The following is a 14,142-nucleotide window of genomic DNA, read 5'->3' as shown; positions in this document are numbered from 1 at the left end:
CAACTTAATTTCTCACTGCCGAAATAGTATGCCAGTACATAGCTCGGCCACATCTATAATGCTTCTAATTTCACAGAGGCAAAACAGTCAGACCTAAGCAGTAGACTTTCCATTTTAGACTTACAGGCCTTCGGTATCTCAAATACACCACCTCCATAGGCCTATAAGAATATGTCAGTCTTATTTGCAGTTTAAACGCTTTATGTGTCTTATAACCACCCAACAAAACAGCAAGAACCAAAACCATTGGTACAGTCTACACAAACCAGTATGTCTGCATGAATCAACCCTTTCCTAAGCCCTGCCCTTGGAACACAGACTGGCCAATCAGACTGGCCTAGCATATCATCTGCCAGCTCCCATCAGGGTCCAACATATGACTCTATTGCTCTGCTCCATAGATTCTCATGCCATCGTTTCAGCTTTTCTTCATTTTCAGGCTGGTTTTGTGGATTTTGAGTTAGTCATGGTTGTGCCTGGGGCATGTGTAATAGTGATACTCGGCCCCGATAGGACTTAGCCTGGTGCTACCAGACTCTTGTACATTTCATTTGTACAGAGTCTGGCCTCTCTCCATTGACAAGTGTTAACTTCCTTGAGGCGGGTACTTTGTGGCCCTTTGAGGAGGGCCACAACATCATGGCCACCAACAAAACTCAGCAAAGATTGTTCTTGCTCGGGCTTTAACTTCTGGATATTCGGCAGCGTTACCACAACGGACTGAATGGCTTCGCTCGCATCATTCTCCACCGCAACTCTAGCGCACGGCCTCAACGTCATCGTTCTCAGCCACTCCCTCTGTTCGCTGATTGGACCGCCAAAAATTTTGAAGAAGAAAACCCAAGACTATACCTCCAACCCAGATGTAGTACTGAAGGGAAATGAAAATTGAGCGTAAGTACGTAGGAGGGCGGAGCCAGGCTAGATAGGACTGTACCTGACTCAGAAAACCCTCTCGAAACATGCTCGAAAGGATATAAAATTAGCAGAGTACAGCACATCGTTAACTAGCACTTGCATAATGCTACGCTAGCTACTGAAGGATTACTGAATGTATAGGCTACACATGCTGGTTTTACTTTATTGTAACAGTGAATAAAGACCTACCCTGGCCTGCTTTACAGGAACAGTGTTGCTCCTTAAAAGGGAAACTTTCGGTATTTTCAACCGGTTGTGTCTCTGCAATTTATGTAGATGGACTGCATTTATATAGCGCTTTTCTAGTCTAAACGACTACTCGAAGAGCTTTTAAATACTACGGGCACCATTCACACACTGGTGGCTGAGGCTGCCATACAGGGTGCCACCTGCTCATCAGATAAATAATCACACACCAATGGTGCAGCAATCTGGGGTTCAGTGTCTTGCCCAAGGACCCTTCGACACTGCAGGGCCAGTGATCAAACCACTGACCTTACGATTGGACAACTGCTCTGAGCCACAGCCGGCCCATGCAGATGAACGGCGCCTGGCCCTGACTCATCCGCTGCAGAGCTTTGCCAAGAAAGACCTGTTTTAGCTGCTGAATCAGTTTGACATTCTGGATATCATTCAAATGCATATTGTAGACTCTTCTGTCTATATTTTAAGGGAGTGCAGTTACTGAGTGAGGTTTCCATGCTAGCCCTGCCAGATTGATGGAGCATCATCGGCTAACAACAAAAAGGCGGGACTTGGCGAGGGGTCACATGGTTCAACAATAAGGGTTGCCCGATGGCCTGGGACAGGTAAAATGCCACATTGCGCAAGTAACTATAACAGTGTTCCCTTAGGTTTTTTTTTAGCAGTGGGGGGCAGGTCCAAACACCCCCCCCACATGAAACGGAACTGACACGTCACTGCAACACAAATATATTTATTCACCTCAATTCACACAATGAGGCATATTTTCAGTTGTGATTGAACTGTATTTTTTGAGTTACTATATAGGCCAACTTTGATCTTGACATACAGGCTAAGTATTCTGTAGCAAATAACAATAAACCCACTATTAATTACATTATCTTAATGCAGTGTAACTACTTCAGCATGTAAATAATGCACCTCAAATACAAACATGAGCAAGGGCGTTGAGCAAACGCTATTATATCGAATCAACAGCCACGTGCAATTTAGCTAGCAGGTGAAGAATACAAACACAACAAAATCACCAGTTAACTTAATTTAAATTTGCAAGATCAGGCTTAAATGAACTGACAACATAAGTTATACCACTTAAAGTTTGCACACACACGATCTCAACTGGCTTATCATCTTGACAGCGTCTCTTTTTCCTTTCTCCATTTTTCTGCCGAGTGACGCGCGTGTCCACTCGTGGTGTGAAGCGCGTGTCTGCGCTATTCTCCGACATGCACTCCGACGGTGCAGATCCACTTGTCCGTTGAATCGCGTTGAACGGACACTTTTGCGACACGACTAACGCGTGGTGTCACGACATCATACAGCCATGGTTGATGCTCCACGCCCCTGACCAGCAGTTGATTGGACACATGGGTGAGGTGGGTGTGGCTACTCGAGCATTCTCAAGAGCGTCATGGCGGCTCGTTGAGAATACGATCTCGTATTTTACAAAAATAGTTCACCGAAATGTGTTTCTGAAAACATTTTAAGCAAGAAATAGGCCATGCAGTAGCTGAATCTGTCTTCATTTCAGATCAACAAAGGTTAGTTTGAAAGATTTTCGTCTACTTCTACTGGATAGTTGCGTCGTGTTCAACGGATTAATTTGCATAAAGCTGGGCATCGGCCAGCTTTTTGACGCGCAACATTTTTTCCAATGCGCCGCCTTCCCAGAATGCTTTGCAGGAGCGTTGAAGTCGCTTGACGTCACCCATAGGAATAGAGTGGAGCACGGCGCGACACAAGCGTCGCACGGACAAGTGGATCTTTACCGTAACAATGCAGCCCTATTTCTGATACCGTGGGGGGCAGAAATGTTGCCGTGGGGGGCCGCCAGGGGGTCAAATCAACATAGAGGAAACACTGTATAACCTCCCCGTATAATAAATTATGTTATTGTTCACTTGCCCCTGTCGGAGAATGCTTGTTGAATGATGATTAGAAGGTGCTGCTAGCCAATCAAAAATTGAGTTGGTCCTAGACAGTTTTGGACATTATTTTACACTTTTATTTTTCAATGTTTCCGATGCTTTTTTTCTTGTATTTTTTTAACGTTTGACATTTGTTGTTGTTATATTTTTACTTTCTTGGTGCTTGTGAGGTTTGTTTTTTTATTTAAAATAAACTATTTGTATAGGGGCCAGTAAAAATTTACTTCGGGCAAGTAGAAGTTTTTTTTTTCTTGCCTGACCGAACAAGTGAAAAAAACCTTAATGTTGAACACTGGGTCAATTCAGGTTCAAGAAATCTTAAAGCAAGCGTTTTCTTGTCTGCACTGTACTGCTGTCACTTTATAAGGTAGAAAAAGGTCTCAATAATCAGAAGCCTATGTGAAAGAACGTTTTTGGGCCACAGGAGATTATTACAGTACTTTGGGTTGGCCAGCTCTTTTGCTAATACTTTGAAATGGACAAAGCTGCTCATAACAAAAATATTGGCTAAGTATAATCCAAATGTATTTAATATAAAAAACACAGGGCTCAGACTCTGACGAAGTTAAGATGCTGTGGTTGTTACTACATTAGTAATGCGGAAGGTGCAGTATAATGGAGAGGTTATTTAATTTAGAACTGTTCATGAATCCAGAATACTCCATTGAAAAGCTATGATGATACAGCAGAAGGTGGATTTTAGGCAGACATGCACTTAAGAGTCTGAAAGTGGAAAGAGCACTCAACTCAGCTGTGTGCAGGTATGAACATATGTACTCTTTTTTTTCCCGTTTTTATGTATTTCCATCTTACATGTCATTGGGCCATCTTTCAAATAGAGTAGCTTATACATTTGCCAACATTTCTGATCCACAACCAACAAGGGTTTCTCTCTGCAGTTGCCATTAATTTGCTGTACTACAGTTCAATAAAAATGTGCAATAAGACCCCTAAATGACATGTATAAGAACCAACAAAGTATTGTCAATGGGGGTTCTTATTGCCAGATAGCAGCAAAAAGGGAGCACAAAGTAATTTCTCTGTACAGCTTTAATGGCACAATTAATAATTCACTCTGTGGCAATGCTACCTTTTCAAAAGGAAGACATACACATAGCACATAATAAAGACAATCTCAAAATGACAATTTCAAGTAAAAAAATGCAGCAATATGATTGACAATAATAGCATCGGTAGCCACAGAAAATAGAATGAAAGAAAGATATTCATCCTAGCTAGTCAACAATTGGGGGGGACATCATCTTAACTACACAGGTAGGGAGAATACTAGGTTTAAACTTGCAATTTACCGATGATAGACAAAGCCTGTTTTTTTTTTTTGTTTTTTTAAATTTGGTAGCATTTTGTATGCTCCCCACCCATGCCTTATTTCCTGGTTCCTATTAGTTTCTGAAATCAGCAATTAACATGAATTTTCATCTTGCGCCAAAAAAAAAAAAAAAAAAAAAAAAAAAAAAAAAAAAAAAGTGTATAAAAGTGGTTTAAAAAACACCGCTATAAACAAACTATACATCAACCTTTATACTTAATCAAATATTTGCATTCAAAATAGTCAAAAACACTCAACTCCTGAGAGCATGATTGTTGTCAAAAAATAACTACTGGGTCTGACATAGTTACCCGTTGTTTTCTGAGCCATGAGAAGTCTGGTGCTGAAGAAATGTATCCAAGCATGAGAATGTCTCTGTGCACTCAGTGCACTCGTAAAGAACCTCTGAAGAATGTCCTTTATCATTTTGAGTATGGTCCATATAGTCATCTTCTATGTCCTTTTTTAAGACAGGGTCCCCACTAAAACCAGTGCCGTGAGATGTCTGCCCAACATTATTTGCTTCTTCAGTGCTTGGGTGATTATGAAGGTGAAGCTCAAGGGATGAAGAATTCCTAAATTGAGCTGGACACCTCGGGCACTTACTGGGTTCCTTTTTGTGATAGCGCAAGTGCCGTTGGTACACACACAACAGCCCAAATCTCTTTCCACATTCCTGACACTTGTAGTTAACTCTGCCCGCTTTCCCCGATTGCTTGCCCGTTGAAGGCTGCTCTTGCGATGGCATTTGTTCATTGTCAGAGGAGCTATTGGTTTTCTCGTCAGGAAAGCTTGTGTTTTTCTCGCCATTTAGAGAACTGGGGGAAGACCCATTTTGTGGATTTGTGTTCAAGTGTTTCAAACCTGGTTTCTTTTCCATTTCAGCTTTGTGGTACATGGCTATATGCCTTCTCAAATCACAGCGCTGTGGAAAATGTCTACCACATAATGTACATGTGTGCATAGTACCCTTATGGTATCTCATGTGCCGAGATAAACTACTGGAATGATTAAAGACCCGATGACAATGCTTGCAAGGATGCAGCTTGCCATTTGGATTACTCCCTCTTCTACGTCTGCCTTTAGGCGGCATTCTTCGCTTAAAGGTTCTTTGTGATTCTTGATTCAGCTGATCTATTTCCTCCTGAGTTTGATGTGTGAGATGATGCTCCTTTAGAGCTGATAACTTTTGGAAACGATCCCCACACAAACCACATCTGTATGGTGTGGAAGAGGATTCAGTATCAATCTCATAGCTAGTATCCCTAAAGATTTTACTATCCCCATTCTTAACATCAATAGATGGACCATTACTGTAGCAGTTTTCAAGTGGAGTGTCTTCTGTGTTCTTAGAATTCAATTCAATTTCGATTTCAGATCCTAAAGTAGCATCAGGCTCTTTTCCTTTGCAATGGTGCAGTGAATGTGTCTGAAAATCTGACATCCAGAAAAAATTCAGCTTGCACTTTCTACAAGTATATGTTTTCTCTATCTTCTTTTCCAGCTTATTCACAGAGTTATCTAAAGATGTAGCCTTGGGGAACAGGTGACTTTCTTTTTGATGAGCATTAAGTGCATCCACTTTAAGGAATCGCTTACCACAATGACTACAGCAGTGAAACCTTTCACTGGCGTGGCCTTGGAGGTGTTTCTTAAGGTCCTGTCTACCTTCAAAGATCTTACAGCACAAAGTACACTTGTAACCTCGCTCTGTGTTTCGATACTGCTGGTGACGATGTAAACTCTGCAGGCTGTTAAATGATCTGCTACATATTTCACAACTGTAATGGCCCTGCCGAGACTTGTCCGAATTCAAGTCTGATGGCCTTAGCCTGAACACATCTCTATAAGGAGAAGGCTGTGGCCTTAGAGTTGGAGACACTGGTTTGATAGGGGATGGGAAATGCGATGGCAGGACACCAGGAGATACTGGTTTTATGGAAGAATGTGACTCCAAGCCATTTACAACTGTCAGTGTGCCATTGTCTTGTAGCACATATTCTCGAGAGACTTCAAATCCATTGGATGAGCCATCGAAGGAAAATGACTCCAGAGGTCCATGAACGGCCATGTGGGTCAACACATTAGAGTACTGACTGAATCCATCACCACACTCCGTGCATATGAAGGTACTTGTTTCTCCACCCAACTGCATTGAAGCAACAGTATACACTGATTTCTGTTTTTCCATGATGAAATTATTTTGGCAATGTGCTGATGGCATCACTTTTTAATCTGCAAGTATGAGTAGAACTCTATCCAGACACCCACAAAATTGGTTTCCATGTGAGAATCAGTATGTCCACTCTCCCGACAGACAAACAGAGTTTTTACAAGACGTCCTTGCGAGTTGTTCATCAATGTTCATCCCTCTGTGAAGGGTTTCCATGTTGTATCAGCACCTGAGGGGATAAAATGAGAATTAAAAAACCACTGAAGCCAAAATTTGAAAACAAAAATTTAAAATGTATGCCAGATCACTGTGCAGGGTTACTTAAACCCTTGTGTTCGGTCACCGGGACCCGAAGGACAAAACAAGGGTTAATACAGCACCTTAGTGCTTGTTTGTACAGCATTTTGGTCAGCTTAAACTGTGTTTAAATGTGCTCTAGAAATAAACGTTTTACTTTACAAGAAACAGGGTTTAGAGAGCAATTCCCAACAAAGTAAACGGAAGTACATAATCCTTGTGTTGTCCTTCGGGTCACTGGGACCCGAAGGACAACACAAGGGTTTAACAATCACTTCAAAAAACCAAAGCCAGGCGGATGACACATGTTGACTAATTCACATCGACTACCAATGCTATATACAAGGAAGCAATGATTCATTTTTACGTGGAAATTGATTTAATTTGCCTTTTGAGACTGTTCACTACTCTACCTATTTACAGGTCTTTAAAGTCTGGTCCTGGTGCTGGTCCTAGTACCTTGCCTGACCACTAGCGAGCACCGATCAGATATACCGAATTGGCATCGCCAATGGTACGGACGGTACTTATTAAGTGAATCAGGTTTTGGTCGTTATGTGATCAATTCACATTACGTGCAGTTTCTTTGTTAATGTCATAAAATTGAGTCTTTCTGCTATCAGTTGCATTAATCCAGTCTCACGTTTTAGTGCCACAGCATTTGATGTATCAAACATGTCATCAACCAACTTCTTCTTTGCCTTGCTATCCTATGGAAAACCATTGCACATCTTAAGTGGTTGCAGTTTACATGGCTCAGAGCAACTGCCCCCAACCCCTAGTGCAAAAAGCATACCTCTGTCCTCTCGACTTAAAAAGGGTCAAACCAAAACAAGGTGTTCAGTCCAATTTATCGGAGTGCTCCAACATCCACAACGTATATTAGTAGCAAGAAGTGCCTATGGCTACGTTCACACGGCAAGTCTTAATGCTTAATTCAGATTTTTTTGCTCATATCTGATTTTTTGTTTGGCTGTTCACATAACCTTTTAAAAGTTAGGGAGGTTATGGAGGAAGTAAGCATTTTCGCTTTTATTTCAAAATGTTTGTGTAATGGCAGCAGTAACATTAATGAGCAAGTGCTGAGGAGGAGAAGAATGAAGAGAAAGAGACAAATTGGCTATTTTGGCCTTTTGTGGGGTAATGGCTGCAAATTCAAGTCTGTGTGGGCTGCACATTCACTACAGAGGTCTGTGTGGATGCAGAGACCAAGCCAGGAGCGGTGGGACTGCATTGTGAATAGCTTCTCAGAGATGCAGTTTTGTTGTAGGCCTAGTCAAGTTTTTAATGTCACTGTCTAGGGCTAACTCCCGCTGGCGCAGAATTGTGACAAATGTCGATGTAGATTGAACTAAAAGTTGCATCAAATCCACCTTGGTTGTTCACACTGCGGCCATATTGAAAAAATGGGTCTGATTCAGGACCAAATGGAAGTGGTCTAAATCTGATTTGAAAAAAAATCTTTGTAATGGCAGCGGTAACATTAATGAGCAAGTGCTGAGGAGGAGAAGAATGAAGAGAAAGAGAGACAAATTGGCCTTTTGCGAGGTTATGGCTGCAAATTCAAGTCTTTGTGACCGGACGACCAATTTGCACGTCAGTACCGCTACGGGCCTCCTCCAGGCCTCCTCCAGGGCTTCGCCCTGCCCAGGCATAGTTCACCATCTTTCAGGTCCTATCGCATGCGCTCACGCTCCACCTCCCCGACGGTGCGAGTGAGACGGGCCAGTGATCCCACCTCAGCCGACGCGCGCCGGCACTCACTTTCATTGCGCCACGGGGCGACCCTCTGACTTGCGTGCGCGTTAGACTCCATGGTCCGTGTTTCAAGACGGGTCGGGCGGGTTGCTGACGTCGCCTTTTTATGTGAGCCGATCCCCGCCCTGGCAACGCAACGCGGTTGGGGCACACTGAGGACAATCCGCCCCAGTTGACAGCCGCACCGGGAGCAGGGGGTCCCGCCCCTCCCCGCGGAGAGAGAGAGGGCGCAGCGAGGGTTATTGAGGTAAAAGTTGCATCAAATCCACCTTGGTTGTTCACACTGCAGCCGCATTGAAAAAAATCTGATCTGGGTCTGATTCAGGACCACATATGGAAGTGGCCTGAATCTGATTTGAAGAAACGAAAAATCGGATCTGGGCTAGATTTGAGTGTTCACACTACTTGTCTGACCTGGTCACTTGACCCCAAAAAAATGTATTGGATTTGGGCCACTTTTGCCTGCAGTCTAAACGTGACCTATGAGAAGCCCTGCATTACCAGACTCCAACATGCCCAAGTCTCTCATGCCCCTTTCAGACCAATAAAGTGACTTAACTCTCTGGTCAATCTAAAAGGGTCAACCCACATTACCCACCTTGCTTCATAACCAAAAGATAGGTTAAATGCAAGGGGGTAAGCTTCGCTTCAGAACTTGAGCCGTCATGGCGCCATTTTGTTGCTAACTGGCCATCACCTCCTGTTAGCATTCCGCTGACCGCCATTTTTTTTTTACGTCACTTGACTGCGACTAACTTTACATCTGAAGCGTTTAAAGACTATTTGTCCGTTGTTTAGTTCCAAAGAAACACGACAATGTATAAAAGGCTCCATTACCTTGTACCTCACGTTATGGCTCCGTAGCAGACGTTTTTGTAAAAATAGGCTAACGATTGTGTCATAACCAAGTGACTTACTGTCGCATAGTAGAGGAATTACCGTATAGTACAGGAGAAGCTCGCAGGCAGTTTCAACTTACATGAGATGTTTAGGTTTAATTACTAATGTTAACTAGCATGTTACTGATCAATAATTAGCCTGTGCCCATGTTATCTCCTTACATACACCTACAGTCTCCGTATCTGTAAGATTGGGAATGATTGAGATTTCTCTTGGCACAGCTACCAGAAGACTTATAATTTTCAGACACGTTGCTCACGTCACATTCTCTAATCGGAATCGTTTCAAAAATTACGATTCCATCGGAATCGTTTCAAAAATTACGATTCCATCGGAATCGTTTCTTTATTGGAATCGTTTGGAGGATTTGGTTTCAAATCCGATCATCACTTCCCAATTTAACATGCGCAAGTTTGGGTTTACATAGCAGCCAGGTGCTTGTTGTGTTGCAGCCATGGAGCACAGTAAGCGGCGCTATAGTGTGGCTTTATTTTACATTGAAAAAGCTGTAAAACTGCAAACCACCACTGAATCAAAATAAAACTTTCCTCTTATTTGTGAAAATAGGCATGTGACCTGTTTCAACTCCACCCCTCAAAGAATCGGAATCGAGAATCGATAAGAACCGGATTCGAAAGAAAGAATCGGAATTGGAATCAGAATCGTTAAAATCTAAACGATGCCCAACCCTAATGGAGAGAGAAAGAAAGTTTGCAGGAGAGAGAACGTGCAACTGAGACTTGTTCGGTACTCTTAACTTAATGCAATGCTTTATAATATTATGTAATTAATTATGTGGTTTAGCCAGGAAGAATGCAAGGAAACTTACAAGGTACTGACATGCTGTCCCCTATAGAGTTGGGTACCGAAATTCAGTGCTAATACGGCACCGGCGCCAAAACGACCGGTATCTAGCAACACGGATTTCGGTGCCACTTAAATGCCTGCGCTGCTCTCTGATGCTCCGAAACCCTAGTTGCCTATAGAGGCAACTGGGGTTGGGTACCGAACCCGGTACTTTTACCAGTACCGACCGAATCACGTCGGTACAACAGAGTATTGGTTCACGTAAAGTCAAATGGTGCCAAATGTTGGTACTTGAGGGTAAGTGCAAGCTTATCTGTCCTCTCTGCATGTTGACAGAGAGCAGAGGTCTGACACACGCGCGTGCAGAGGTGCGGAAGGAGCAAACTACATTGGCTCTGCAGTTTTGTTAAAGTCACAGAGAGTCACGGCAATGCCGATAAAGTGGTTTCAAGTGTGGTTACAGCTTTTCAAAACTTCACAGACACCTTTCACCGTGATAGGATATTAATGGCGAGCCAAAAGCGGTCGTGGTGCTGTTGACATTACACTTCCTCTGACATGAGCAGGCACAACGGTGGTTTCTGTGCCCTGGGGACTGACTGACAGGCTGAGGTTGCAAGGCAAGGCAAATTTACTTCTACAGCACCTTTCAGCAATAAGGCAATTCAAAGTTCTTTACATGAAACATTAAAGAGCAATTAAAAACGGTCATGATGAAAATAAAACAGGCTAAAGTAGAATAATATACAAATACAAGAGTTAAAGTAGAATAATTATTCAATTTAATAGGTTTTAGGGACAGGTTTGGGAGGAGAGAGGGAGGGGTTTTACAGAAAGGGAAAGTACAGAAAAAGTACTGTTGGGTACCGGAACTGAATTCCAGGTACCGGTAGTGGTATTGGTTCAGATGTGAAAGGTACCCAACCCTAGAGGCAACAGAAACATCGTTGCATGGGGCGCTAGTTAACACTACACTTGGCAGCAGGTAACGTTAGCCTACTGTTAGCTAGTAGCTGGCTTAAATACGATTAAAATGCTGACAGCTCAACAGTGTAAAGTCAAAGTGTGACTAGTTTTTTTAAATTTTTTTTTTTAAGTATTGATTCAGGCACAGTTTAGGCACCGGCACCATTTTAAAAGTATCATTTTAGCAGCGGTATCGGATCATACACATATGTCGGCTCTGCTATTTTCTTAAAGAGATTTGCTAGAATGATGTAAACACTAGCGCAAAAGTATAAACCTCAGGCAACTTACGCAGGCTATGGCGTAAACTCTGCATAGAGCCCCTGCAGAAGCATGAATCCCGCTTAAGGGAGGTCACCAAGAGGCTTATGATACAGCGAACTATAGCTGAGCTGGACACACTTTGCATTTTTGTCTGTGCCAACTCCTGAGAGAAATATCTGACTCTCATCAGTGACGGACAATAATTGATTTTTCGAGTTTAGCTTAAGAACTGCTCTACTTAAACAAAAAAAGCACTAAGCTACTGAAAAGCTTAGCCATTTTATTCAGACAACAGTGACACTATTGAAAAGTAGAAGCAGTTAAACTAGTAACGATGAGAGCGGTGAGAGTAAACCCGAACAGTAGAACTGAGGACCAGACAGCTAAACATGAAAATAGTAATAAAGCTCAGTAAAACCCAGGGGAGCTGCAGATTCAGGTGATAATTCTCTTTAGGTTCATCACTATGAGTGACCCCTTTACAAATGTGACGTCATGAGATCCCGTGACTATTTATACCTGCGCTGGTGCTCGCGACACTAGTTGCAGTCTTCTCCTGAACAGCGGTGGCGCTAATGAGCAAAGGCTACCGACATTGCTCTTTCTACGGACTGGAAGAAGAAGAAAAAAGGTAAACAATGGCAGAACTGGCAGCAGCATTGCCGTCAATGCTTCGATTTGATTCGATGACCTACTTCGTCGGATCAAGCCTTTCATTCATCATAAAAAGAGCTCATCTTAACCCAGTAAGTAAGAGAGACTTGCAGTCACTCTGAGAGTCCCGGCATCCGGTTGTCGGCGAACTCATTCAGGTCTCTCGTTTCCGCTTTGTCGCACGGCGTTGAAAAAAAAAAATCATTTTGACATCACGATGTTGCGCGCCACCTTGGATGCGTCTAGTGTAAAAACCCCTTTATACATTGTTTTCAAGTTGTCATTTGATTCATCATTAACATATATGGATTATAGTTTCTTTAAAGAAAACACCTAGGAACATTATTTTTGCACTGTTCATTTATACATATAGCCTAAAGAAGTGTTTCCTAACTTTTTGAAGGCATGCCTACCCAAAAAATTCACAATCTAAGCATAGGCTGTTTGAGGGGAAATTTTAATATAATTTTTTTGATGCAGAGTTAAACTTTTCTGGCTAGATGAAGTGCATCAGATCAATGTTACCGCAAAGCACGTTTTCAATTAATGATATGGCAGTCAGTGTCAGTTGTTTAGCTGTATTTTGTGTCTATTTTAGCATAATTCTGCAGGTGAAGCCCACTTCTACAGTGTTGCTGATCTTTGAAAACTACATCTTACCTCATTAGAAAATAAGTGTTAAAGAATAGTTGACAACTCCTGCCCAGTCCTGCAACAACAGATCCAGCCTAATGCTTCTTCTCTCCACAGATCATACAAAACACAAAAGGACACTACACAATATTTACGGTTTCCAATAAAAAGAAAAATAGCTTTGATGTAGGTTATATTTTTTAAATACATCAACATTTTTTCATTAATTTGAATGTAGGGTTACTGTAGTCATATTCTGTTATTCAAAATACTAAAATAAATATCAAATATACGTCAAAATTAAATAACGAGCATATGAAAGAGCAGAGCCGTTTTGGGGATAACGTTAGTATTATTAACGTTACCAAAATAAAAATATTTACATTTTCCCAGGCGTTGTCCAAAGCCATTGACTATGGTCTGTGTGCAGCATTTCACGAGTATGTTAGAAAGAAATGTATGCAGCAAGGGGGCGACTGAATCCTTCCCTAGCAGACATCTATTGTCGATAGGCAGCTAGCTAGTTAACGTTAGCCTGCCTTGAAAGCTAATATTGAATTGACTGGAAAGTCAACGGACTGGAAAGGGCTCCTTGAAAGAGATAAAGCTACAGAAAGGCATGAGGTACGACCAGCCCACAAACTGCTTCAACTAAAACGTTAAACTGTGGGCTAACATTACTATTGTGGTCAGACGATAACGTTAGCTAACGTTAGCTGATGCTAGCTAACGCTGTATAGCAAGGGGTGAAAAGCACTGTGATTTCAATATAACCAAGCATTTAGGAACCAACAAGTTAGCTCGATATAGACATAACTTACCACGCAATCTGATACATCTCAGAGTAAAGTGAATTTCATGTGCAACAAAACGTTAGCACTGCTCTGTGGCTGGTGTTAACTGCTGCAGCATAGGCCGGAGCTATCTCTCCCGGAGCATCGATGGTAGGATGGTTACGACTATGACGTCATGACGCACGCTGCATACGTTTATGACGTTTTTACGATATACATAAAAGACATCCTACAGTAAAATGTCCCCATACCTGCCCCATACACCCCATGTTTATTGGTAGGCTACTTTATATTTAATTATAAGACCCCCTAAACAACTAAGAAACTCAATTATCAGAACTATATTGAACGTAGACTGTCTTGGATTAAATTGTCCCACAATTAGGCTACTCACAATTCTAGTTGACTGGAGTCAAGTTTTCCACAAATCCATTATTGGATTGTATAAAACAACATCTTAACACTGGTTTAAAAAAAATGACAGTGGGTTATTAAGAATTGAAATACCTTGCATTC

The 14,142-nt window shown here is 42.0% G+C and overlaps 1 protein-coding gene across 1 annotated transcript; it reads right to left on the bottom strand.

Moving 5' to 3' along the window:
- Positions 1–4,082: 4,082 nt before the first annotated feature.
- LOC114556554 (zinc finger protein 135) lies at positions 4,083–13,790 on the bottom strand. The gene is made up of 2 exons (XM_028579531.1): positions 13,654–13,790; positions 4,083–6,782 (listed from the first exon to the last, which is right to left on the bottom strand). Exon 2 carries the CDS (start codon positions 6,602–6,604, stop codon positions 4,688–4,690), a length of 1,917 nt encoding a protein of 638 aa, XP_028435332.1. The 5' UTR covers positions 6,605–6,782; positions 13,654–13,790; the 3' UTR covers positions 4,083–4,687.
- Positions 13,791–14,142: the final 352 nt, after the last annotated feature.

Source organism: Perca flavescens, chromosome 6, assembly GCF_004354835.1.
Source record: "Perca flavescens isolate YP-PL-M2 chromosome 6, PFLA_1.0, whole genome shotgun sequence".
Taxonomy (NCBI): Eukaryota; Metazoa; Chordata; class Actinopteri; order Perciformes; family Percidae; genus Perca; species Perca flavescens.
This window is presented reverse-complemented; position numbering and strand designations above follow the sequence as displayed.